The 26481-nt window shown below is 37.5% G+C and overlaps 1 protein-coding gene across 3 annotated transcripts in view; it reads right to left on the bottom strand.

Annotated features, from left to right (window-relative positions):
• Nucleotides 1-26481, bottom strand: part of PRKCE (protein kinase C epsilon) — a 285653-nt gene that overhangs the window by 161396 nt on the left and 97776 nt on the right. For all 3 annotated transcript variants that reach the window (XR_014226241.1, XM_082276821.1, XM_082276822.1), the window contains exon 2: nt 24861-24924. Coding sequence is in view for 2 of the 3 variants with exons in the window: in XM_082276821.1 (XP_082132947.1) it covers nt 24861-24924 (64 nt within the window). In the remaining variant the exon portion in view is untranslated. The remainder of the gene's footprint in view (nt 1-24860; nt 24925-26481) is intronic.

Genomic DNA, 26481 nt, shown 5'->3' with positions numbered 1-26481 from the left:
CACACATAAACAGGATACAAACCAAAATACAGATTACTATAAAGTCTTTATTATTTTCATTTTTCACATTGGAAGTAAACCTATATTATGCTGCAGAATAACAAAGCAGGACTCCAAAAGTGTTTGCCTAGAGTAATTCATAGATTTCCTTACACCACTCCTATTAGGGCATGGCCTAAACCACCAAATTTTATCCTCATTCATAATTTTCTATTTCTTATGCAATACAGTCTAAAAGGACAACATTTTTCTCCAGACAGGGAACCAAAATTAAAAATTCAAAGCACATACTCTCACTCTGTTTCACAGCTGAAATCTCTGCCAAGTAGCAACTCTGTCAGCACAAACCTAACACTGCAAAAATCTCAAAGGTAGAATTAATTAGAAAGCAATCATAAAGAACACAAATTACATGAGTTCAAAACTCTAAACGCTCAGTGAGTACTTAGATGAGTGTTTGAAATGAGAGCATTTACACACGTAAAATGGCAACTTCGATATACAGACCTGCAAAAACTCATTTCCCAAATGTAACTAATATAGATGTGCTTGCTATTTATCACATGATGGTCACTGTTCACACTTACATACAAGAACATGAATGTGTGTAAACCAAAGAATTCCAATCTCCTTATCACAGCTTAGTCTCTGGTAGATAACAAGCACTTTGCTGAAAGCCTGTGGAGGGTTTTTAGGTAAACCTTCAGCACGTGCTGGAGCCTGGGTCACAGAGGACTGAACAAATTAGCAGCTCTAGACAGGGAGAGGTTGGGACCTTGCTCTTGAGGCTGGTCCAAGGGAGGAAAGAGCACACCATGACTATGCAGCACAACTGTGCACTGCCTTCTAAACAGGGCTGCCTTGGAAGAGTGCGGCCAGACGAGGGTAAGGAACTATTCACTCTGAAAGGACTCCAATCTAACCCCACGAGTTAGAAAGGCAAGTACAATTTATTAATTTGATTTTAAATGGAGCTCTTCACATCCTATTTTCTAAGTCCTAATTATTAGCCTTTTTTTTTCCCCAAGTAGTTAGGCAGGCCTATTTATTGATTGTCCATCCTACCAATACTGTCTAACATTTCAGGGTACTTCACTTAAGTCACACATGTATGCTAAAAATCTTAAATACCTGCCGTGTTTAATTCTAATATAAACCTCCACTGCATCTGCTACTGAGACTACCATACCCTTGGGCAGAAAGGCTCCAAATGTTTGGGAAGCTGCAATGTAAATGCTGCAAAAACCCTGTAGCTTTATGAAGTTGCCAGACTTGATTTTGCACCTGCTAAAAGCCTATCAGCCTCCCTGACATCTTTCAGATGCTCCATGAATACCAGCAGAATAAAAGCAAGACATATACACTCTATGAATGGCACTAATAGGAAGCAAGAGACAGTTCAGTATACTTCAAGATACAGTAAAAACTGTTATTCCAATTTGCCCCCGGTGATGGTGACCACTGTTGTGGTTGTTTTGTTTAACAAGTCAATCACTGATTAACCCATAACTCTTAATTTTATTCCTCTCTCTGGGAAGCCATGTATCAGACAGAAGTAACAAAGCTGCCTGATGATAAACAGAAGTCCTCTTTCACAAACCTGAGCAGCCTGAAACATTAGTTCTGTGTTTCAGCCCTTTTAGAGGTGCTGAATGCCTGTAAGATCAAGTTACAAGGTTCAGTTCTAAAATTCTGCCTACAGAAGCACCATGGCCAGGAGCTGCCAAGGTCAAAACTGAGCCATGAGGGTTAGCGTGAAACTCAACAGGATCTATGGAAACTTTTCCAATGGCAACAATGAACTTTGAAAAATTACCTGCATGGCCAAAACCTTCCATCCACCTAAAACCAGATACTGTTCTTGTACAATAACATCTACAGTCGAATATAACAATCAGCAACAGAACTTATAACTGTGTGATATAATATAAATTTATCCTGTTACCTTTAGTATTACATAGCTTTCAGACACCAAGATCATTTCGCCCTTTCAATAAAGGAGTTGTTAAAAAGAAAAAGCAAAGTCTAATCAAAATAGTTATAGGAATTATATAAGTTCTGATGAGGCTGGATTGAGCAATCATCACAATTGTGACACCAGCACAAAGAATCTGATTGAAAGAAATGAACTTGCATGGATACTTTTCACTATACATAAATGTGATCAATTAGTTGAATACTGTGATAATCCTACTTCTCCCAGTCTGCAAGGGTACCATAGAAACTCAATCCTATTTCCAAGATTACTTTTTATTAAATCACAATATACAGGTACCAAAGTAAAAAATATGGTTACAAAAAAACCAAAACAGCTTCAATAAAATATGATCCAAAACCCCCTCAAGGCTGAAGATTTAAAGGACAGGTATGATGGTATTGTTGGATGTCCATAAAAGAAGAGATGGGTTTTGTTCCCTGCAGATTATTTTTCCCTCTGTGAGATGGACATGTCAAAGTCTTAGCAATGTACCTGCATCCCAAAGCTCTCACTCATCTTCTGATACAAATGACAAGTACAGGTCAGACACCTGTATCTCATGAGGCAGGGTAATTTATAGACCTTATGTGAGGTCTTCAGGATAGGGGTGGTTGATCATTCAGTGTCAAAGACTGGACTATTACACTGACATATGCTTCTCAGTTCAGTGAAGTACAGCAAACTCTCAGACTCTTAAGTGCCTCAGGTCCCAAGAGTGTTCACAGGGGTACAAGCACAGGTTCAGGCCACAGACAAAGGGACAAACTGTCTACCAGCAGATCCATGTCCAGCAGCAAAGTGATGAATCAGCAACTACATGGTGCACAGGAGGAGACTATTATGAATAGCCTGTGCTTTTAAATCACTTTTAAATTTTTGACTTTTGGTCAAAGTAATGAGCATTTTTTCAATAGCGCCTCTAAGGAGAAAGGGGAAAAGAAAAAAAAAAAGCTAGAAAAACAGCAGGTGAAATAAATGGAGATGCCCATGACAGGTAAAAGTGCTTCCATAAAAACTGGAATTACCAAAGCCTGCTTTCCTACCAGTTTGACATGAATGGTCTCTAAGCACTTCTGAATCTTCCACAAAGGTCCTCCCTTCTCCACCAAGCCATTTATTTTTCACTGAGCTTGTAGGAACACAATCACCTTTGACACTTCACTTGCTCCATCACATTTGAAATAAGCCAACAGGTTCCCAGAAGGAACAATATCTTCTTCATTAGGAAAAAAGAGACACAGAAAAATGAAACAGCTTTGAAGCTGTTTTCAGGGGAAGTGCGTGCCGTGGGACGAAGGAAAGACATGCTAAAAATCTTGAGAGGCAGGAGGCACAAACAACATGGACTTTGCATAGATTTTTTTTTTCCCCCAATCCATCTCTCAAGTTTTAATGAACTGTCATCATAGTGGTTTTGAATAGTAAGTACCTGAGCACGAGGCATTTTTAGACCTCCTTTAGGAGTTCCTATATTTAGAACAGCACTGCCTAAAACATCAGGAAGTTTCTGCTCGAAAGTTCTTTTGTCAAAATGCAAAGCTGAGTGGAAACGCCTATTTATAACAAATTCAGTTCAAAAAGTCACACACTAGGTTTAGCCAAGATTACTCGAGAACGCTTTTGGAAAAAAATGCTGGGAGAGGATGGGAAATAAATTTTTTTACAAAATCTGCATTATTTTCAGAAGCTTCTATGCAAAATATATTTTTGTCAGAAAACTCTCATAGAAAAGGGAAAAAAAAGTATTTCCTGTCCAGTTCTGGCATCTTGCCTTTCAGTGACCAATAATAACAGCCCAGTAAAAACAGAGCACAACACACAGGATCCAAGTGTTTCCTCCAGATGCACCTGCAGATGTTCCTTTGCCTTGCATACGAAAGAGTCCCCTCTCTACTAAATCTCGTCTTTGCAGGATGACAATTTGAAATAAATACATTTAGTTACATCAACAGGATCTGATTTACTCAGCATTTTTATTTCCTTCTATAAGTTATTCCACACAGAAGAGCGTTCTGCTCGGAAATAAAAGAAGACAAGAAAATACTGGTTTTGCCACAGCCTGTGCATGATTGAAGGTAAGCTTAACAAAATGACACATTTCTGAAACTGATATTTAAAACAAGGATACAAATGAGAAAGCTGGACTAAGCTTTCAAAGGAGCTGCATTTGCTGTTAAGCATGCAGCACTATTATGTTTCCACTTTTACTATTGCTACATTTCACTGTCATTGAGAATGACTTTGGCTAACACAGAAAACTTTGCAATGTGTTGATAATTAATTTTATTAAGTTTCACCACAGTGATCCTTCTTGAAGATGCACGTGGAAAGGTGTCAGTCAAACTGCACTAGAACTTCTTGCACTGGACTGACAAAAGTGGTTTTGCAAAGAGCCAAGAGGAAGCGTGCAGCTTTCAGCTGCACAACTGCTCAGCTAGGGCTCCTCCCATTCCTGATTCCTGGTTTGCAGAATACTGGGAAACAACAGAAGCAGAAACATGAATGGTTTGTTTAAAGTAAAACATCCTCCAGCAAGAAACTCCATTGGGTTATTGGGCTCAACAAGCAGCTGAGCACTGGAGTGTTATTGCGTACGAAAGGATGAGACAGAAAGGCTCTCAGTCAAACACGAGAGGGGTGTACAGCACTGAGAAACTACTGCAGTACAGGGAATCCTCATCTTCCACAAACACAAACTCTGAAATGTTCTTAAAACGATGGCAGATACAAAGGTTTGTGTGAATACTTTGTGTTCTGCCCTACTGCAGCACAGCTGTTTGTGTACAGCTGTCCAGAGAGGCACCTCTGAAATCAGCAGCACCAAGTAACATGAAATGCTGTCACCTCAACCAGTTTAGATAGAGCACCCATTTAGGGGGCTCAAGGATTATATTATATTCTTAACCATATCCAAGGTAAATTAAGTAATAATGTAACAGAAATAATGGAAGTCTATTATTTAATACAGGATGTACATTTCTTCCATAATTTTTTTAAAAGTCGCTCTAAACAGACATAAGCAAAATAAAAACTATCACTGTTGCATATGACATCACTGCTGTTTTTTAAAGAACATGTGTCATACTGGAAGAAGAAAGTGACAGGCTTATCTCCAGATACCACTAATAAACGATCACAACTTCTCCATCTATATTTATATGCAGTTGGCTAAAATCTAATTGCACAGTGCATAAGAATTTTCAAGTATCTCACCAAGACGCTAATTAACTTATTTGGCTCTCATCAACCAATATGTGGATTTCCTCAGCCACATCCAAGAGCTGATAGTGTTAGTGAGTGGATTCCCTGCCACATTTGCTCCTTTTCCTTCTTTCGACTGACAGTGAGGAGCACTCTGAACTACAAAAATACGATCTTATACACAGAATCACAAACCACATGAGACTTACTAACTGTTAGTTTAATCCGTTAGGGCTAAGGCAAGAAATTTTGTAAGATTTAGGTATATTGCATGCCAACAGGTAAGACATAGAGAAACTATGTTTTAAGGAATTAAGTCAGTACCTAAATAAAACTTTTTATGGCTTCCTGTACTTGCTCAAAAATGAGTAAACAGTGGATGGAGCTTCCTTTTTAAACTATATCTGTATGCTGGTTATGAAATCCAGTAACAAAATAACACAGTGAGAAGACTCAATTTTCCTCTGCCACTATGGAAAGTGTTCTAGGAGAAGTTAGAACTAAAGGTCACAGAGGATTTCATTCCTCCACAGCTCAGTTTTTGTTCCATGCTGAATATATCAGCAAGGGTGTTGTTTATAATGAAGGGGGATTTTTTATTGTTTATTTTTGATGCATCCATGAGGAATTAGACCACCGGCTGACTTCACACAGGCCACCCAAGTATTCCCTCAATATCAAAAGCAGAGATTATTTTTTAAAACTTTAAAATTTTGTTTTTGTCTACAGTGCTGATTGCAATTTAACACCACCAGAGATACAAGAATTTTGCTGCAAATCAGAGCAGAGGAGTCCTGCATAAAAGCAAGGACTATTTAAAGACAAAACATAGAGCCATGATGGAATCCATGCATTCCGAACAACGTTGACATCATGGTACAGTTCACCCCAGAGAGTCAGTTTTCCATGCCCCCGGCACACACTCAAGTGCCTTTTATCAGCACTATTAGTCATTAGCATGACAGCAATATGGGATGAAATCAGCATCCGTTACATGGCACAGTTACCTTCAATGCCATCCAGCCACTGAAACATGGACGCCTGGAAAATTACTTGGAGCAATATTGCGCTTTCGCTTGTGCTAGTGCATTTTTCAATTGATGCAAACACATTAAGACAGTTAATCAATTACAAATCAAAATCCATTCCCTCTGCTATTACTGAATGCAACTTTGTTCAGGTAAGAGCATCGTGTTGAAATACTTTGAACTGAACATCAAGTGTATAAATTCTAAATAACAAGAAACTCCTTCAAGGAGTTTGCCTATTTCAGACATGAACTTCTGTAGCTTTAAAAGATGTTTCAGCTATTTTCATAATCAATTGCTCTCTTCTTCCAAGAGTTTCCAGGTAATGCAGTATGAAAATTGGACTGTCCATAGTTTACATTACAGTGACTAGCATATGGATAAAAGACTTGGCAAATCAGAGCTAATTTGATACTCTACACTAAAACTATAATGTGAAATATTTTATTTTAAAAAATTTAAATTTGCACCCTTTCATTAAGCTGCTGCTTTTCCCTTATTTGTGTCACACAGATGAGACACAGGATAAAGGATTTGATTTGCAACCTGTGCATCAGCAATCCCCACTCGCCCTGCATGAATGAGGATCATGGTGCTCAGTTCTGAAAAGAGGTTCAGTCATGATTTAATAGCTTTAAAATTAATCACTTTCATGTCAATATTATTGCATGGCTTTATTACCTAGACTTGATTTTCTTCTCAAGGAGGTCACAGGTGAAGCATACTGTGGGTTCCACTGCATCTCTGAAGTGACCAAGTGCTAACAGAAACACCAAAAAGATTGCCTAGGGCTGATCCTATGGGAAAAACCTGCATTGCAGATCTTTGTCAAGGCCTTCAGCAGCTGACAGGTTAGGGTAGCAGAGCAAACCAGAATCTGCACCAGCGGCTTTTCCTCTAAACTGGCAGAACAATCTGATGTATTTCCTTCATCTATGTATGCAGTTCAAAAGTATGTATTTTAAAGTTATTGAACTTCAGTTTCAGATTATTCAGGAGTTTTGATTTGAGGATACAATAGGGACCACACAGATGATAGCACTCCTTTAGAGGACTGAACCCAAGCTCCAGTGCCCAGCTCCCAAAAAACAATTCTGCCTCATAATCTGCCACAGTTTGATGGCCTAAGGCAAAAAAGAAAGAACTTGCTACTAGCTGGAGGCTTTGAAGTACTGACGAAAGAGAAATAGAAATACCAACATTTCTAATTATATTTTCCTCCAGAATCAGAAAGGCTCTTTCTTGTTAACAAAAAGGATTTAAAAGGCTTCTGTCATGTAGCATCTGACACAGATGTATCCATTAGTTTTATATCATCTTTTTCTTCCCAACACCTGACTGTCCGAGTTCAGGCTCCTAGCGTGGGCATCATGACAATCTCTACTCCAACATGCTCCAGTCTCTTTGTAGCCCTAGCTGCCTGATTCATTTTCCATGTGTTTTATCCCTGTGGCAGTCCTATTTAGTAACAGTGCTCCCATACAAACAGAATTGACATGTGGGGTAAGTTGATTACTTGTCCAAAGTCACAAATACTTTTTTGCTGAGGAAGCTTCCTGAGTTCTGTATTCACTGACCAACTCACTAGTCTATAATCCTCCCAGTCTGGCAGCATCTCTGTACACATAAAACCAGATTTTCTAAAGATGTAAAGCTTAAGCAATATATAAAGTGTACCATGATGATAAGAAATACCATATAAATGCAATTATTGCCATGCAGAGGAAACCTTGGCTGCTTCCCATATAAATGACATCAACAGCAGAAGGAATAAGACCATGGTATCAAGATTATAGTTTATATAATATTTTAATTCTAAATTACATAACCTATTGTATTGCAACTTGTTTGTAACACCAGTTATTTCAAATATCAAATAAGAGATGATGATAAAACACTGAAAACACCTTACATTATGGTTTGCTGCATAGTCAAGTGGCTGCTTAAATTTTAGAAAGATTTTCATACTCCTTACTTGCAGAAACAATTAAAAATTTGCTTTGGCTTTTAATTTCATTTTCAAAAGGTATTTCTGTGCTTTTGCCACAAGGAACATACAAATTACCACTACGTCGTAAGAAGAAATAGGAAGCAAAAGCAAGCCTTACAAAACAGTCTTGTTCTTTGGCAAGGAATTTAAATATTTTTATGTATCTACGTCAAGACTGACAATATCAAATAAAGGAAACACTCATTTTGGATGTTTGTCACCAGCTGTGATGCAAACACACGATGCACGTAATTTGTTTCGGTTTTTCTCATTCAGAAGAAGATTATTGTGGTGGGGGAAACTAGGTGCAAAGTGAAATTCTGGGATGGGTACTGATATTTAGGTGAGACCACAAAACAGTGCAACAGAAACAAGTTGCTCTGACAAGACAACCTGAAACCAGCCAAATTAGTAACTGGATATTTAGTCTACTCTAGCATCTTCCACTTAAGTGGTAAAATTTATTCTGCCTAGGAATATTCCAGACAGGCAAAATGATAATCTAGACTTAAAATTAAAGGCAACTTGGTCATAAAAAGAACATATGTAAAATCAATATTAATACAATATCAATATAATACAAATACTATTGCAATCATTATCTATTATTAATGTGCTTGATAAAAGCATAATTAAACTCCTAATTTTTCTGATGCATCGTATTGAACACTAACATTTTCCAGGCAGTCCTGAGAAGTTTTTCAGTTATAAATTACTTATTTAAATTACAAAAATACATATATATGTGTATGTGTATATACACACACATCTCCTTTTGACTGATGAAAACAGTTTCGTCTAAATTTTCTTCATATTTACAATGTTAAGATCAATTTTGGTTTTGTAACTGAGTGGTCTTTTAGCAACAGTATCTCCTATTTAGTATGTTTTTCCTATGGATTCTGTTTATCTTCTCAAAAGCTTTTGCTTTTGTACAAGTGGTGTTTGGGATTGGCAGTTCCATGCATAATTAGTGGTACATAAAGGCAGGCCAATTTATCCCTAGAACTTGTAATAAAACACAAATATTACAATTTGCAAAGATTTTTTTTTTTCCTGCTAAGGGTCAACTCCAAATAATAGACAGCCACAGTCTCACTGCCACAGTAAAGTCAGGACTTCTCCCCAGAGCAATTACATATTTCAGTGGTCTTTCCAAAACAAACCGAAGAGGAAAATCCATTCTGCTGTTCAACTGACTCTGTCATTTACGTAGTACTTTTACTTAGCCTAACTATAGCAAACTTTAAAGGGCCCAGCAAGGAAGGATTTACAGGAAATTACAGCTCCAAATACTGATATCCAAGTAAGAATCAGTTTTGTCAGGGCAGAGACTTCAGACTTTGGCCTGCCTGCACTTCTGGAGGCGAAGCTGGCAGGAAGTGGAAGGGGAAGCAACGCACTTGGGGCCGGGATAAGCTGCTCAGCAGGAAGCCAGGGAAGACAGTCACAGGCCAGTCAGCAAGATAATGAATACAATCCAACCTCACAGTAGCAAGGAGAAAAAGAAGCTTGACTTTGATTTTTAGCTACAAATTCAAACAATGCAATTAATGGTAGTCTGCTGTTTTCCTCCCATTGTAACAAGGCATAAAACAAGCTTTGTTTGGTTTAGCAAGAGAAGACACTACTTGTATGCACTGGTACCCAGAGCTGCGCATAACCAAACCCCACACAAAGATATACAGGACAGATTAAGGCTTTAGTGCCTACAGGGACAGACAACAGGTGGGATTTCCACAAGAACTTCAATGAGGTACGTGGCTACATCTCAGGGAAATTAAGGAACATAAGGAGAAAAAGCTTTGGTTTGACACTGATTTCTGTGGCTAGGTATTTGCTTCAAGAGACCATTTGCCTAACTGCCCCAACTTTTCCATTGGCTTCACTGGAAGGAGCTACCAACAATAGTAACCAAGTGAAAAAAAAAAGAAAGACGTCTTTAAAAAATAATAATTGAAAAAAAAAATCTTTCTTCACAACTACTGAAGTTTTGCGCCTGTTTCTTAGAAAACGACCTTCTGAAATGCTACTGCTTGCACAGCTATGCAAAAGTAGCAGCAAATTTCCAAAAAGGCCATCACATTGAGAACACTAAAAAGATCCTTTTAAACTGGAACTACATAATCTTTAACAGCACACTTCATGTTCAGCTCGTCTGTGATTAATGTATACCAACTGAAGTCCATCCTCAGCTGTTATTTGAGGAAGAAGGACTACATGGGAAAAGAAGGAAAATATTTAGTTGGGTGCCATAAAAATAGGAAACTAGCAATAAAATTTAGATCCTACTGAATTTAACAATGCCATTATTTAACTTTATTCTGAATAATCCTTAACAGAAATTTCCATTTTCTAACTAATTAAAAACCCCAACCATATGTCTCCCAGAAACAGAGAAGAAGAATGAATAAAAGAAAACCCAACATCAATACCATAAAACTGAAGAAATAGATTCCAGATGTTTAAAAGGCAGATTCTTTTCTTAGTCTCTCTAAAGTAGGTATGAAATTGGAAGGTTGGATTCTTTCCATGTTGTCTTCCAACTATCTTATTGATGTAAAATTGTTTCAGTGGAACTGAGCTGCCTTCATTACAATCACAAAAGAAATACTGTGTGCCTCATGCTACCCAAACTTTCTCAGACTGGAAATGCTACAACAATTTCAGTCTCAACTGTGTTGCAGCAAATCCAATCCTCTTTTAGTCTTTCATGCAGTCCTTCAATACCAGTAATGTTAGTAGTAGCAGTATTGTTAGAAGCAATCTAACATGTATGAAACGATCAGGTAAATACAACCCTGAGAGATGGTAGCTGTGACTTCAACAGCATGTGGTATTCTTGACTCAGAAAAAGAATTTGGTAACATGATAGTTCTATTTTAATACTTTATATGGTTAAAAGAGTCTGGGCAAAGAAATTAAGAAGATGCAAGCTCTCAGATACAACTTTTATAGCCTGTGCATCTGCCATATAACTGGCAAAGGAAAACTGCTTTGACTACTCTTACCATATACTGAATTAGGAATCAGGAGTCTTGTTGCCTAGGAAAAAAAATATGAACACTGCAGAGAAACTGTGTAGAATGTACTTGACAGTACTCATTGCACCAACTTTTCACAAGGTTATTTGTAAATTACCTTTTTCCAAAGACAAGAGCAATGAAATTAAATACTCTCCAATGCTTTCCATAGTTCTTTATGTGTAGCTGAACTGGCATAGAAGAAAGATGTTTGTATTCCCTACTCCAAATATTTCACCAAGTTGCCGTTCTCAGTTTGTCAGAAAATGTGCCTGACAACTCATGTGATCTGTCCAGTCATTGGCAAGAGTTCCAGTGATGCCTGCTGAGACCCAGGAAAGAGTGCAGAAACACGGGCTCATGCCATTTCATAGCCCATAGCCCAAGTCAGCCTTTCTGGAGCAATACAGAATTACATAGCTGTAAATAATGAGGACTGTAGTGGTGCAAAGAAACAGAAACATGAAAAGCTGGATCACATCCTAAAGTGGCAATTGGCTTGGCTATCCTGGTGGAAACCATGAGTTCCTTCAGAGAAGAGCTCAAACAAGATATTACTGAATGTGTGAAGTCTTCCTCCCCTTTTCCCAGTCAAAAAATTAGGAAAAGTGCTTGAACAACACAGGATTTTCTTACATAACTTAGTCAAACACTGAAGCACAGATAAGGGAAATGCTTAATCTGCCTAAGGGAAGCTAAATAACTTTTAGTGAGGTATACATTCTTCTGCAACGACACTATCAAACCCTCCAAAGCAGTATCTTAACAAAACAAGAGGTGTAATTTCTGGTACTGATGGTATCCAACAAAGACTACATGAGTAAGTCAAATATTTCTTCCATAAGTCAGATGTCTGACTTTCCCTAAGTATGCAGAATTTATGCTCTCTAATAATAAAGACCTGGGATGAAAGCCATTATTTAAAACAAAAACCAGTAATTAAAACAACAAAACCCAAACAAACAACAATTAAAGAATTTAAACCTACAAATCCTGAAATCATTGCAAAGTCTTCATAAAATCATAGAATCATTTAGATTGGAAAAGATCTTTAAGATGTTGAGTCCAATCACTAATCCAGCATTGCCAACTCCACCACTAAACCATGTCCCTAAGTGCCACATGTACAGCTCTTTTAAATACCTCCAGGGGTGGTGACTCAACCACTTCCCTGGGATGAACATTTTGATGTAAAAGTTTTTCCTGATATCCAACCTAAATCTTGCCTGGCACAACTTGAGTCAGGTTCTGTTTTGCTTTGGTTTTGATAATATAAAATCAAATTTGAAATCCAGTACACCACCACACTTTGGGGAAAAGAACCCCCCAAACTATTTTTGATTAATGGTCATTTGCCACTGTCAAATTTAGAAGTTTAACTGCTGACTAATAACTCCTGCATCTGTACATAAAGTATTATATTCAGTAAAATGCTCTGAGAGAGGATTTTGAAAAAGGGCCCGACTATAATTTAGTAACTACAGCCAGCAAAAAGATTTTAACAATAATGAATCCTTAAAACACATACCCCCCGCAAATGAAAAATTCTTTTTTTTATTCTGTAATAGGGGTAAATGCATTTTATTAACATCAAGGTCATTACATCACCAAGTGTGCTTTCTAGTCCTTCAATGAAGAGTGCGCAGTTAACTCAAAGGAAGATATAAATCTAAATCTCAAATTCTTTTCCAGTCTTTATAAAGCTCTTTCTTTTAAGGAAAGCTTCCACTTACTAATATTAGCCTTGCAGCAGAAGAGACAGATATACTCCTGTTTTCCAGAGAAGTTTGCTGATGCACTGAAGAACCTTGCCCAAAGTCAGGATGGCGGATGTACCAACCACTGCAGTTATGGGGTTTAACCAGACAATCCCAGCCTCAAAAACATTATTATGAAATGGGTTCATCATTTTTATTAATATTTAGCATTAATACTATCTTGCCTGAAGTACTGGATTTGCACAAGTCTCAAAGTGTATTTAATATAATAACTAAAGATTTCCGTTCATTCCAGAAACTCTGAGCTCACAAAAACTGCATGCTCTAAAACAAACATCTGCCATTGTGGTTATTCACAAAATCTGCTACAACTATAGGGCGCATACAAATTAATTGTAGAAAAAACCTCTTCGAATTCTTTATAAACATTAACTCAGTTTTCTTCAAAAACACTTTAAAGCATTTAAAAGTCAGTAAAAACTTGTTTAGTCCTCAAGCTGTTCTAAAATCAAAGTAAATCAGATACTGAAACTCAAGTTGTTGTAGTTTAAAAATAACTCCCCACTATTTAAATTTTCCTTTCTGTTCTTGCAGCCAATGAGACCTTTTTCTTCCTATTTTTCCTCTGTTTAGCAGGCATTAGGTGTGATTCGCACGCTGACTTACAAAACACTGAAATATTTGTGAACTCTGCTTCTGAATATAATATTAAATATAATGTTAATTGAACATGTGGCAGTGCATTGCTGGTTTACTTATTCAACTGAAATGCGAAGGACTGTTTTTGTAAAACTAAGAACTCATCCCCTGAGGCAAAGCATCAAACCTGATCTTAATATTCTGACCTCTGCCTGTGGAGCTCTCTTCAGATGAGAAGACAATCCCATAGTAGACATCTGATTTTTACTAAGTCCCAAATAAAGTCCTCACAAAGGCTTAGTAGGAGAACTGGACTGTGAGATGGGCACTCTTTCAAACAGAACATGGGATGGTTTCAGGTCTTTGCCATACCACAGTTAAATATTACACCTATTACAGTTATTATATCTAGGTTTTGAAGAACCCTGACCAAAGTCTGAAAGTGATTATACATTCACACAGTTTCATTTTTCTGAAGTCCAAAGGGGAAAAGAAGTTCTTTCTTCCTTTCTTGCCTTATGATATTGCTGTGCAAATGTAAACAATTACATTGCTCTGAAAAGGAGAAGTACAGCTGCTTCCAGTATTTTAGGCAGAGGTGAACAAATACCCTAGGTCACTTTTATCTACTACAGAATGTTCATGAATTGCAATGAAAGATGTTTCCTTTAAAAAGCAGCATTGACAGCAGAGCAGACTTCCATGGTGAATTTAGAAAATGATGTATTGAAGATTTTTTTAAAACACCAAGTCTAATAAAGAAGAAAAGCACATGCTCCAGAATTAACTGGAAAGATCCAGTTTCCAGGTACTGATCTGGGAATTGTAACAGAGAAGTAAAAAAAGGTGAACTTCTCAGTGTTCCTTTACAATACTGTAATATAAACAAGATTTTCTTTTTTTTTTTTTTTTATCTGTTCTGTCTTGGAGGAAGGAGCCCTGCTGGTGCAAACTGGAGTTATTAAAATTCCTCAGATTTATTCAGGTTGAGTATTTTGACCTAGATGCTGATATTATTTGACTATTTGTCAATGCTTAAGTTTCGTGTGTGCATGTTTGTAGACATTACAGAAGTACATAGAAATATACCTCATCCTTCCTATACAAGAATTCAGGGATCTACCCAGCATGCAATAGCTGCAAGTCTAAATATCAGGCAGTTTGTTTGCTGAAGCTGCTAGTGCACATTAAAATTTGTATTTTACATTATTCTTGATACCTATCATATATAATCCACTTTTTTGATAAATACATGGAAGACATATGGCAGAAATAATGAAAGGAAACTAAAGTATATAATGAAAAAAAAAGACAAAGTAGCAGCCAGAGCTTAGAGTCTCAGCTTGCAATACCAGCTTAGTATAGCCCTTCTGAAAATTCGGAGAAATAACAAAAGGGCTTGATATTCCTTTTTGGACTTGCACCTTGCTCTCTTTGAAGCTTCATTTTAAAAACTCTAACTTGCAAAATGACAAGTTTTACTCAGTCATTTTTAATTTCAGAGACTGCCTTTTACAGTGGCAAAACAATTTTTCCCACCCCAAGTACAGAACAGTCATGAAAAGGCTCAAATAGTTTAACCTTTCAAGACTATACTCAAAGAATACATCTTTTTGACACTCCAGCTGTTTATACTACTGTAAAACTCCTATTTTAAAAACAGTAGTACATTTTCAGGCTATGTTGAAGGCAGTAGACATATGGTTCTTGATATTCACAGAACAAGTAAGTTTTAACAATCCAACTGATGCATGGAATAGCCAGGAACATGGCTAGATCTGTCTTTAATGTATGTATTTCCTCATCTACTCATCCCCTAATTGCTAAATCAGATTATACCAAGGCCTCAATTACCCTAACAATAAACAGGCTTGACTATTGCTGGGAAACATAAGGGTAAAGAGGGAAAAATCTATTCAGAGCATATTACTGCACCAGCAGAAGTGTAGAGCAACACACTAACAAATCGTAAGTGTATGGGTTATGTATTTTATGAAGTACAACAAAAAAGCCCCCAAAACTATAATATTAGATGCATTTTTCACATCACATCATGGTATACAATTAGCATTGGCTTCACCTATGTTATGTCTTCTATTATGAAATAGCTAGCCATACACAGATTTCAAAACACATATTTCTATTTCAAAACTTACTACTAGTTCATGTTTCACTTATGTATGAAAATGCCACTATGGCTTTTCATTTGATACATTTCTCTCATTTTCTTCAAAAAACACACTAGGCATTGGCAGTGATAAAATTAAACATGCCTATTTTCGTGGCTCTGCACGATTTTGTTTAAAAAAAACCCCAACATATGGAAATCAGAGCTTTTACTACATAAATGGAAAAGAGAGCGACAGCAGTTAGGAACATGATATGGATATGAGTTTCAATACTTTTTCAGCCTAACACAGTTCTCCTTAAGCAAGTACAAACTCTTCCAGTACAATATAAAGGTGCCTTTAAGCCAGATCTTTCAAGTGTCTTGCTCCCTGCAAAGCATTTATTTTGGCAAGTGGCTAAAAGCTCGCCAAGGAAAGGTTGCTGATCTTTGCCTGAAAAGCTTGAGCCAGCTTTATACAGTAAGAGCTTAGTACAAACACACAATGCTTACCAGATGTTCAATCAGCTAACTGGATACAATCCAAGGGATGGCTATAAATCCATGGAGGGATGTTCCTTATGAAGGCATTTGCCACACAAAGTTAAATTCATATAAGCACCCTTTGGAGAATCTCTACCCTGAGCAGTGCAGTTTAAAAGGCTCATGCACAAACACACTGAACTGTCACCAAGTGCTGATTTGCGTGTGCACAGATACCTTTAAAACGAAATTTGGGGTTCAACTGTTAGCCTGCAAGGTTCATTTTCCCAAATAATACCTGTGCCATTACTCAAGTCAGTGTCAACTGGCAAGAGGCAAAAACTTAACGTGGACTCAGACTATTATTTCACAGCTCCTCTTCTCAGGCTCTCCAGTCATTGTCACTTTGGTAACAACATAAAAATATGTACTCTCAGATGCCATGCTACCAATGGGTGAGATTTTGTCTCAGAAGAAATACAGCACCTACTGCACCAACAAGCAAATACATACCAGAGTCAGGTATTACAGTCATCTACTGACATTGACATATTCTAACAGACTGGGGAGAATAAGAGATTTATTTAGAGTTGTTCATTTGAGATGAGAAAGTTGTCTGACTGAGCAATGTAACCTACATGTTTCTGTATTAGTATAAATGCAGTGCTTGGGGAGTTTTCTTGGTGGGGTTTTTCTTGGTTGGGTGATTGGCTGAAAAAGAAAAATAACCAAACAAACTAGAAATTCAATTTTCTGGATGGTTAAGGGTTTCTTCCAATTGTAAACACAGTCATGAAAGAGATGAATAATTTCAAAAGGAGAAAGAAACCAGGGAAAAAAATTCCATTTTTGCACTAAGCATCCACACTTCAGCACAGAGGTATCTGAAGTTTAAACCAAATGAGACTCAAGAGAAAAAGCATATTAGTAGTGGCTTTGCATGATCCCTCAGAAGAAAATGAAGGCATAGCAGAAGGAGAAAACTTTGCAAGTCAGTTTGTTTCTTTTGTTTCTTTGATTTTACCCTTTTCCCTCACTCGTAGTTTGAATAAGTGCTGATCTGGTACTGAAGAAATGAAAACCTGAATGGGGAAAAAAAGTAATTCCCCAAACCCTACCTGCATAAAACCAGAGCTTCAAAGGAAATAGGTCTCAGTTGATACACTACAAAAGGAGTTTTGAAAAGGAAGATTGTGGTTAAGTTTGTAAGTTGTTTTTCTGTAAAAGCAGGGAAGCCAGCAGAGGGAAAACCAAAGAGCCAGTGTAGGACCCTACCTTTATCCAAGTTATGAAGAAAAATGTGAAATTAGACCTTTAGATTGGAGTGCTCCTTACTGAGACTGAACAGAGCAGAGCAACCAATGTGTGCATGGTTTCTCTGACAGGGTATTTTGCTTTACCATAGGAAGAGAAAAGCTATACAATATTGACACTTCAAACCCTGTATCTCCCTGAGCACACAGTATTCTCAAGAACTTCTAGGGAAGCTGCATTTGTAGAAGAGCTCTAAATTGCAAAACTACATGAATCAAGTGACTGAAGACAGAAACCATCCAGTTAGCACTGCTGGTTCACCACTGTCCTGTTCACGTAGTTTCAGATTATTTTAGCTTCCAGCAAAGGCCCCAGCCTTGAGTCTAAAAATGTAATGTTCAAGTGCCTTGCTGAGTCTTGGTAAATAGTTTCCCAGACGTCAAACAGCATCCTTACTTCACAGATACTTTACATTTTACCACTGGAAGACTGCTTGCCCCACAACAGGTCCTTTTGTGAAGTTCCTTTCTGCTCCACCTACAGCTCTGGAAAAGCTACAGAGGCTACTTGGGTCCCCCTCAGAGATCCACACTGACTAAACTACTGACTCTCCTCAGACTCCCTAGGGGCCTAAGACATTTCCAACACTCAGCTTCCTCTCAGACATTAACATACAGAGAAAGGTAAGAATATGTGTGAGTTGAATGTTCAAGCAATTTTGGGTGGCAAAATAAGAGATAAGGTTTTTAATAGTGAAGCTATTAAAAGACTCTGTGACTTTTTTTCCATGTGTTTACCATAAGAGCATGGGTTATTAAAAACTAGGTTCTCCATCCAGTCTCATTTAAAAACAAACAAAAATAATCTAGTAAAGATGTAACATTTACAAACAAGTGGTTAAACCTGCAAAGAGAAAACTGCTACAATAAAGAAGGTTGACTCCTTTGTTGAAATCTTCAAATGCAATTACTTGCAGTGAAAAGCTGGTGATTAACTTGAACCTTTTGAGAGAGATGCCACTGCCAGGAGGAATAGCAAAGGTGGACTAGAGATACATCCTGATGAAGGGATCAATCAGTGAAAATAAAGAAAAATCTGTACCTTCTGAGAAGGTTTCTGAGAAATTGAGAAATGTTTCCACAAAGAAAAGTGACCTGCTCTTCACCTACCACAAGAATATTCAGGTCTGAGGTCTATCTACCTAGTCATAATAATAGAAATTCTGAACAAACCCAAGGATTCTTTCACTGCCTATTCAACACCTTAGGATCAGCAGCTGAGGGTTCCAAGGAACTGACAAACAGCCTGTCCAAGTTGCATTCGTAATAAAAGATATTAGTGAAAGAAACCACTACTCTTCAGTAACACAAATTCCTGAAACAACCAAGCAAAAATGCTCCCTGATTTAGACTTCGAGATTTCTGGTTAAGCACCTTCCACTATTCTCTGTGCAGACAGCAACTGGCACAACCAGATCTCATTCACTGAGCCCTTACAGAACAAGTAGCATAATTAATGATGACAATGACAACTACAAGTACTTCAAGGAAAAGCACTGGCAAAGAGATACATTAGGAATTGTAGAGAGAGTTTTTATCCTGTGGGATCTTTTCTATGAACAGATTTTTGCAAAAGGATGCTACAACATGGAACAGAAATACAATTTTTCTTGCTGTATCAATTCTACCAAAGTTGAATGCCTGAAACAAATCCTCTGGATATATTGATTAACAAGCTGTATCTATGTTATAGATCTATCAAGTATGGGACACAAAAATGGCATTAAGAATCATTGCTTCTACTGATACTTTATTCATGCAGACCTTCTGTCCTGACATGCCAATCAACAATAACCATATTTGCAAACCTAAGAGCCTTGAAGTAAATGAGCTAAGAAGAATGGGAAAACCTCTTACAAACTCATGTATTTTGAATTACATGCTAAATACATAACCTGGTGCAGTCAGAATTCTAAGGACTGTTTCGTTGGCTATTTCAGTGCAAAAAGGACAAATAATAAACCTAAACAAAATGTTTTGCATTCACGAAATACCACGACTTCAGCTAGCAGGCCTTACTGTAAAATGTCACCTTATGTTCTTCATCTTGTGAAACTTTAGTATCTTACAAGCAGATGAATCTGAAGATGAATGTATTGGAAGCTGTGGTGTTTTATTGGAAGTCAACTGCCCACTCTAAAATGGGAAATCTATGATTGTATAGAAAGACAATTCCATAATGCAAATTATAACATCTAACAATGATAAATAACCACTACAATTGATTAGACATAAAACATAGTTTTGAATAGTTCTTAAATTTTTATTACATGTTACTTATAATAAACACAGCTAAGAAAAAAAACCTAACATGTCAAGGCCATTCTGAAGTCATCCACAGTTGATTTAATATTGACAAATTTCAAATGGTAACTTAATTCCTAAGTTGGCAGAAAGCTACTCTAAGTAACTGTATATGTTTGTGCCCCACATAAACCAGTAACTCCAAAGAAAGAAGAAATCTACAATGACAAATGCACCAGGCAGGTCACAAGCTGTTAAATATAGCAGCACCTGTCTTTCAGTATATATAAAACTGACTTTGCTGAAAACGTTTTTAATCATTCCTCAGGCAATTTACCTCTCTTACCCACTTGCTGGCCATCTGTTACTCCAGTTTTTAAATCAAATCATTGTGTCATCGTATTAGTTAAGTTTTAAACTTTCAGCCTGCATTTAGATCTTAATCAGATATACTGGAGCTCTTAAGTATTTATCAAATAATTCAAAAAACTTTAATTACAAAACACTATAAGAACTAAAAGAAAAAGATGAAAAAATAGATGTAAAGACATTGCCAAAGCATGCCAATAAACCAGTGAGTGAGTGCACTTCAGCATAGAAATACTGCATACGCTACAGCAACACTGCATTAATAGATAAAATCAATATGACCTTGCACAACAAGCAGCCCTAAGAAATGAGTAAGGCAGCAAGTCTTGCAGATTCTCCTGTTCACTGACAGGTTGATACACAGACACACCTTTCTCCATAGCCCAGGCAGAAGTTCAAGATACAAGACTAAAAGCCAGTGCGACCATTAGATCCAGTTTGCAAAATAACAGAGAATAAATACAATGGATCTTTTTCAAGCTAATTCCTTTCTACAAACACCAGCCTACTATAAACTTTGTTTTTCTTATAACTGCATACATAAAGGGGAGTCACCAAATGTTTACTTAATAGCAGAATTGACTGATTACATGCTTTGAAAGAATGACAAACTATTTCGGTAGAATAACAACAACAGCAGCCACCCACACTTGGATTTGGTCTCCCAAAAGCAAGCTATCGGAAATACTTGCTCTTAAAGATGCTATGTGCTTGCATATGGCACAGTACATATTTATGTACCAAATTCCAATAAATCTATGTAACAAATTCCAACTCATAGTATTGGATGCTGTGTCAGGTTCTGAGAAGCCACATTCTGCATTTGTCTGTTTGACCAAAGGGATTTGTTTTTGAAATACCCCTTAAAGTTCTGAGTGGGCAGTTACTTAAAAACACCTAAAGAAATCCAACCAAAGTATGAAAATTATTAAAAAGAAATTATAAATAGAACTTTAATGATTAACTGTTGCAGTTATTTTAGGCAGTGAATAGACACCTTAGTGCATATCTACATTTGGGAAGTTTCCACTGATACAGCTGCTTCCATTCACAGAAAACAAATATAGATTTACTCTAAATGCACAGACTCCTTTTAAATAAAGTAAATCTACAGAGGGTAAATAACCCTGCAGATCAATTTTGGCAAAGGAAGTGTAAAGACGTGACTCACAGGTGTTAGAGAAATACTGCTTACATAGTTTCAAATGGAGAATTAAAAAAACTTATTTTAAGAGCTGTTTTCTCACCCTCTTCCTATGTCAACATCACCAAAATGGTAAAGTATTTTGCAGAACTGATTTGGAAGCACAATATGGAAACCTTCATGTTTTAGCAGAAAAATTTAAATCCTAACTTTCGAGAACATCACCGTCTGTGTGACAAACAGTTTATTTAGCATTTTCTTTTCAGTATGTGGGATGGACAGTTCCTACTACAAAATTTACAAAAGATTGCTAAAATAAATAGTTACTCACCATCCCTATCAGTGCAGTACAAACATTCAGAAACTATAAGCAGGCTCCAAAACAGGCTTAGTGTAAAAAGATGATGATAAAAACACTCCTCTTAAGCTTGTTGTTGTTCTTGTAAAGGCTTTTTATGTAGCTTGATTTCCACTTCTCAGACTTTAGCATTTATGTTTTCCAATCTTTTTCTGCTTTAAAGACTAGAACTGAACAGAAGCAAGTTCTAGAAAATTATTTTTTCAGAACAAATCAGAAGTCCCTGAAATTTGAACAATCCATTGGAAACTGCAAGTAGCAAAGCCAGTGACTTTACCATTCTTTCTATAATTCCACTTAAAAATATTGGCCAGAGGCTGATATTGATATGCTAGGGTGGCTCTCAACAAGTCTGTCTCTGCCTAGTGAGAGGCAGAAGTACCTGCCCTTGTAATCTGCCACATTTCCATCTGTTCTTCTGCTCACCTAAGCCACGCAAGTCCATGAATGATTCAGTTTACACAACGAGGGGAGGAGGAACAGGAATTGTGTGCTTTTGTTGAGGAAGTCAGCTTATAACAATGAACTGTTTTCATTGTTTTGCCATACAAATGCAAATAGTGCAGAGGGATAAGCAATCTGGCAGCTGGGACTAAGCAGCAATTGAATTTTAAGAGGGATATGGTAACAACATAAGCTTACTTTCAATTTATATACCAATTTACTCATCAGATAAAGGCTCACTTGGGAAATTAGGACTTTTGTCTTTTAGAGGCAGTGCAGTAGAGAACAATGCTCTTTGTCCATATTAATGGATTGAACTAATCTTAAGACAATTATATCAAAAGAGAATTTGGATATGTCTGACAGAGCTTTTAGAAGTGCCAAATAACTGAGGCTACATTACTGACTGCTGGTAACTAGAAACCTGCTTGCATCACACAGGAGAAACAAGCCAGATTTTCATTACAAGACAAGAGTGCTTGGTGCATATAGAGTACATTTCTGCAAGAAACATGCAACTTGATTGCTTCCTCCAGTTAAAATTGTTGCTATGAGTATTTCTATTTTCATAAATTGTCAATTTTTCCCCTCCAAAATTCCAGGTGAAACAGTGATACCAATTTGTGCACCATGTACTCTTGCTATTCATAGTGAAGACTGGAGTGCAAAAACAAGCTCCTGGCTCAGAAATTTGGTCAAGACTAGCAATCACTTCAACCAACCCTGGCCACTCAAAAGTGATGCACTTAGTATAACTTTATGTTCCTTTTATATTCAAGAAATACAGATCTACTACAATGAACTGGCCCATTGAAATTCATAAAATACCCCTCAGATACATTCTTTTTACATACATATATATGTATATATACATAAAATGAAAGAGGTATTTTTGAAACACATAGAATAAGCTACTCCCCATGTGGTCTAGGTGCTTCTGTTCACTACACGAGGATGCAAACAGTTGTTAAGTTAAATTAGGTGCTTCAGTAACATAGCTAAAATTCCAAAATTATTTAGGCCACAGCCCTAATAAAACAGTCCAATAATAGGATTTCATAGTACCGCTAACAAAACACTATAAAAATGGTTTACAAACAGTTGTACAAACCTGGTCCACTTTCCTTTGTGAGTAAAACCATAACCCTCCTAGAGAATTTTGCAATACTTCTACACAACACTTTCCCACAGTTATTTAATTGCATGGGAAAGCTCTAAACGTGTACAAGTTCTATTGCATTTTGTACGTGCACCAACCTCTCTAAATTTCTACCAAATACACCTCAAGTAAACCCTCTTGGTCTTCCTGAGGGCTTCCCATAAGTATTTCATAAACTGTCTTCCCTCACTGGCCTGTTTCCATTTGAGTTCCCCTCCAATGCTACCTGTAGCAACACAAATTTCTTTCCAAGCACCTTTTGAGTGTCACCATTCGGGTAATGCACCACATAATAAAGGACGCATTAGGATAGCCATTTTTTACTCTCCTCTGGAAAAGGTTAGAGAGTTTTAAACAACTTTTGAAGAACCACATACCACCATTCTTCCTGCCCTTTGACAGTCTGACACACCTGAATGCATCTTGGGATGAAATAGTAACAGTAGGCTCACCTGGGTATCAATTAGCTATCAGTGGAAGGCTGGAAGAACATCTACCTGCCCTGTGACAGAATCACACCAATGCCTTTAACCATATTTCAGTTGATCACTGTCATGCCAGTCAGAAAGATATGTGGAAACTACTATTTAATTGATATTTTCTTCAATATGCAGGAAGAAAAAAGGTAAAGCATATCTTACGTGGGTACAAAAAAGAGGCTATAAGATAAAGTTTAAATAGTAGTTTCCTTTGTTTTTAAAATTCAGGATTTATAGCAATATGTGCTTTTGCAAGCTACTGCTAGTAGCTGGTCAGAGTGCAGCAATTCATTACAAAGAACAGAAAGATAAACATGCTCTTCCGCTGTTTCTCCACTGTGCCAGGCAAAATAATTTCATTTCATAGCATTTTTGGTTTCAGCTCCTGTCAGGGTTCATGTGAATCTTCTTTATGTACTGTGAACTGACGATAACCTCATTTCACTGAACTCTATGAGCTTCTGGGGGAAGCTGATCAAAGCTGATTGCTGGACATAATTTAAGGTAATCAATCACGTAGGCCATTTCGGCAGATCAGGCTGTCACCAAGTGCATGACTAAGACACACAGATTTGCTTCTTCATAAATTCTCTTATTCCTACCATACATCACTTGACTGTTTAAAGTAAGCAGCAGAAAATTATTTTTAGAATTTTTCTTAAGAATGTAATAAATACTTCTCTTCCATATTTGGCACTTTTGCCAGCATGTAAGTGGTGTGTCATAAAAATGAAAATACCTCATGTAATTACAACATTTCAGTCATTACTTTACTTGAAAAAGAAAGTATTTAGTGGAAAAATACCAACTATTAGAATAATTTAAAAAGCAAATAAACTCCTGTCCCTCATCTTTGACACCTTATCCTTTCTACCTACATAATGGTTAGCATTCTTTCAAAAATTAAAGAACTTGGAAGTTTCCTCTGGAATTAGTACTACTAAAATATGGTAATTCCATTACTGTCCTTTTAGCTGGTATTGTTACCATTAGTGATTAACAGGATAAGATGAAGTCCAACTGCTTATTGACTCAAAGGCAGAGATCAAAATGCATTCATTTTAACTTGAGCTCATACAGATTTAAGAGGACATCAGCACACACCTCTTCTACTACTTTCATTGCAGAGACCCTTGGAGATTTCATTCATGGAAGAGTAAGATAAAACATTTAAAGCCCCTACCTTCACCTGACGATCCTGAAAGGTCTATGATGACATACACTCTCCCTTCTGGCTCCAAGTCAATCTGTAATCAAGAAGAGAAAAAGAAAAAAAGAAAAACACAAACTTAGAATGGCTCCCAAAGCAAGTGACTGCACATCAGGAAACACGAAGTTTCCAAACTTGACACAGCCAAGGTGTAGGCAGGACACATTCACTACCAACAGTCTCCTTTTGCAAAGAGATGTTGAGGACCCTGCACCTTCACTGGAACAAAAAAGAAGTGTGCATGCTTGGAAAGTTTAAGCTCAGTGAATTTTACATATCAAATATGTAATGTACTGTTCTGACATACTATTTTCAAGGAAGTTAAAAAGTGCTGCTACAATTGAGTAACTTTTTTTTACTGTAATGTATACTGAGCCCGGATATGCAAATGTGGAAAACAACACTGTGACAGCAAGACAGACCAGCTCTGGTCACAGAACGGGGGAAATGAACACACACAGCTCATACAGACGGCTAACACGTGTTTATAATACTCCTTTTGTATCCCCACTGGGAGAAAGAAATGCATGCTTTATCCTCCTTTTCTGAAACACAAAATTTGTTTATTTCTGCACCATTCTGCTAGATTTTAAGGAGTCTTTGCCCATGTGGACATCACTTTCACTCAGCATGAAATACAGGTGCTCAGTATCAAGCTGCTGTACTTCCAAGATTTCACAGGCTATGGGAATAAGCTTTGGTAAGTTTAGGCACCACAATGAAGAGCTTATTACAGATCTTCCTGTATTTTATCACAAGTTTCATCAGCAAATCTAAATATTGCTGGATTTTGAGTATCTTAACGGGACACAAGAAATTAAAAACTATTTTTGCTGCAACACACCTCTCAAAAATTAAACTGTAACTAAAACATTTTGTTATCAGTAGCTTGTACTGTGACATAGCAGTTGTCACATGATTTCAGAGACTGAGTGATGTGACATTGTGTTCATTAATACCATATTTTCAACCTATTTTAGTAGGAAAACCACACAGATAAAATTGCAAGGGGCCTTGCCTGCCAGGACCTGTCCTGCGTCCCACTGCTCCAGATGGGAGTGGGTGGTCAAGGAAGCACCAGGGCAGCCCCAGCCTGTCCATCAGACCCATCGCTGGGAATGGGGGCAGCCAAGGGCCGGACCCAGGCACGGATGTGTACTCTTCTCTCACAGCAAAACCCCCAGAACTTGCCCAATGCTTCTGGTACTCTGAGGCAACCAGTCACAGAGGTTGTGGCTGGGAACAGGCGCTCTCCCCTCCCTCCTCATCGCAGCCTCCTCCCCCTCCACACCTCCTGCTCTGCCCCAGCAGGGGAAGGTGGCCTTGCCTCCCCCTGTGCCAGCAAACAAGACTGAGCTGACCCCCTCCTGTCACAAGGGACATCAGGGTACAGCACTAGGCCAGCAGGAGGTGAGAACTGGGAGATCACCAATTCACCCTAATAACTTGAGAGACCAACCTGTAGGTCTTCACAAATTAGCAAGTAAATGAGGAAGAGGACACCAGAACACCAGGCTATGCCAGGCTTTGCTGGCCTACATTCAGTGGGCAGCCCTATGGGGCCACCGGTTTTGTCTCCAGGTTTCTCTCATCA

The sequence above is a fragment of the Coloeus monedula genome, assembly GCF_965178545.1.
Source record: "Coloeus monedula genome assembly, chromosome: 2".
NCBI classification, from domain to species: domain Eukaryota; kingdom Metazoa; phylum Chordata; class Aves; order Passeriformes; family Corvidae; genus Coloeus; species Coloeus monedula.
The sequence above is the reverse complement of the archived record's forward strand: the minus strand, read 5'-3'. Positions and strand labels throughout refer to the sequence as shown.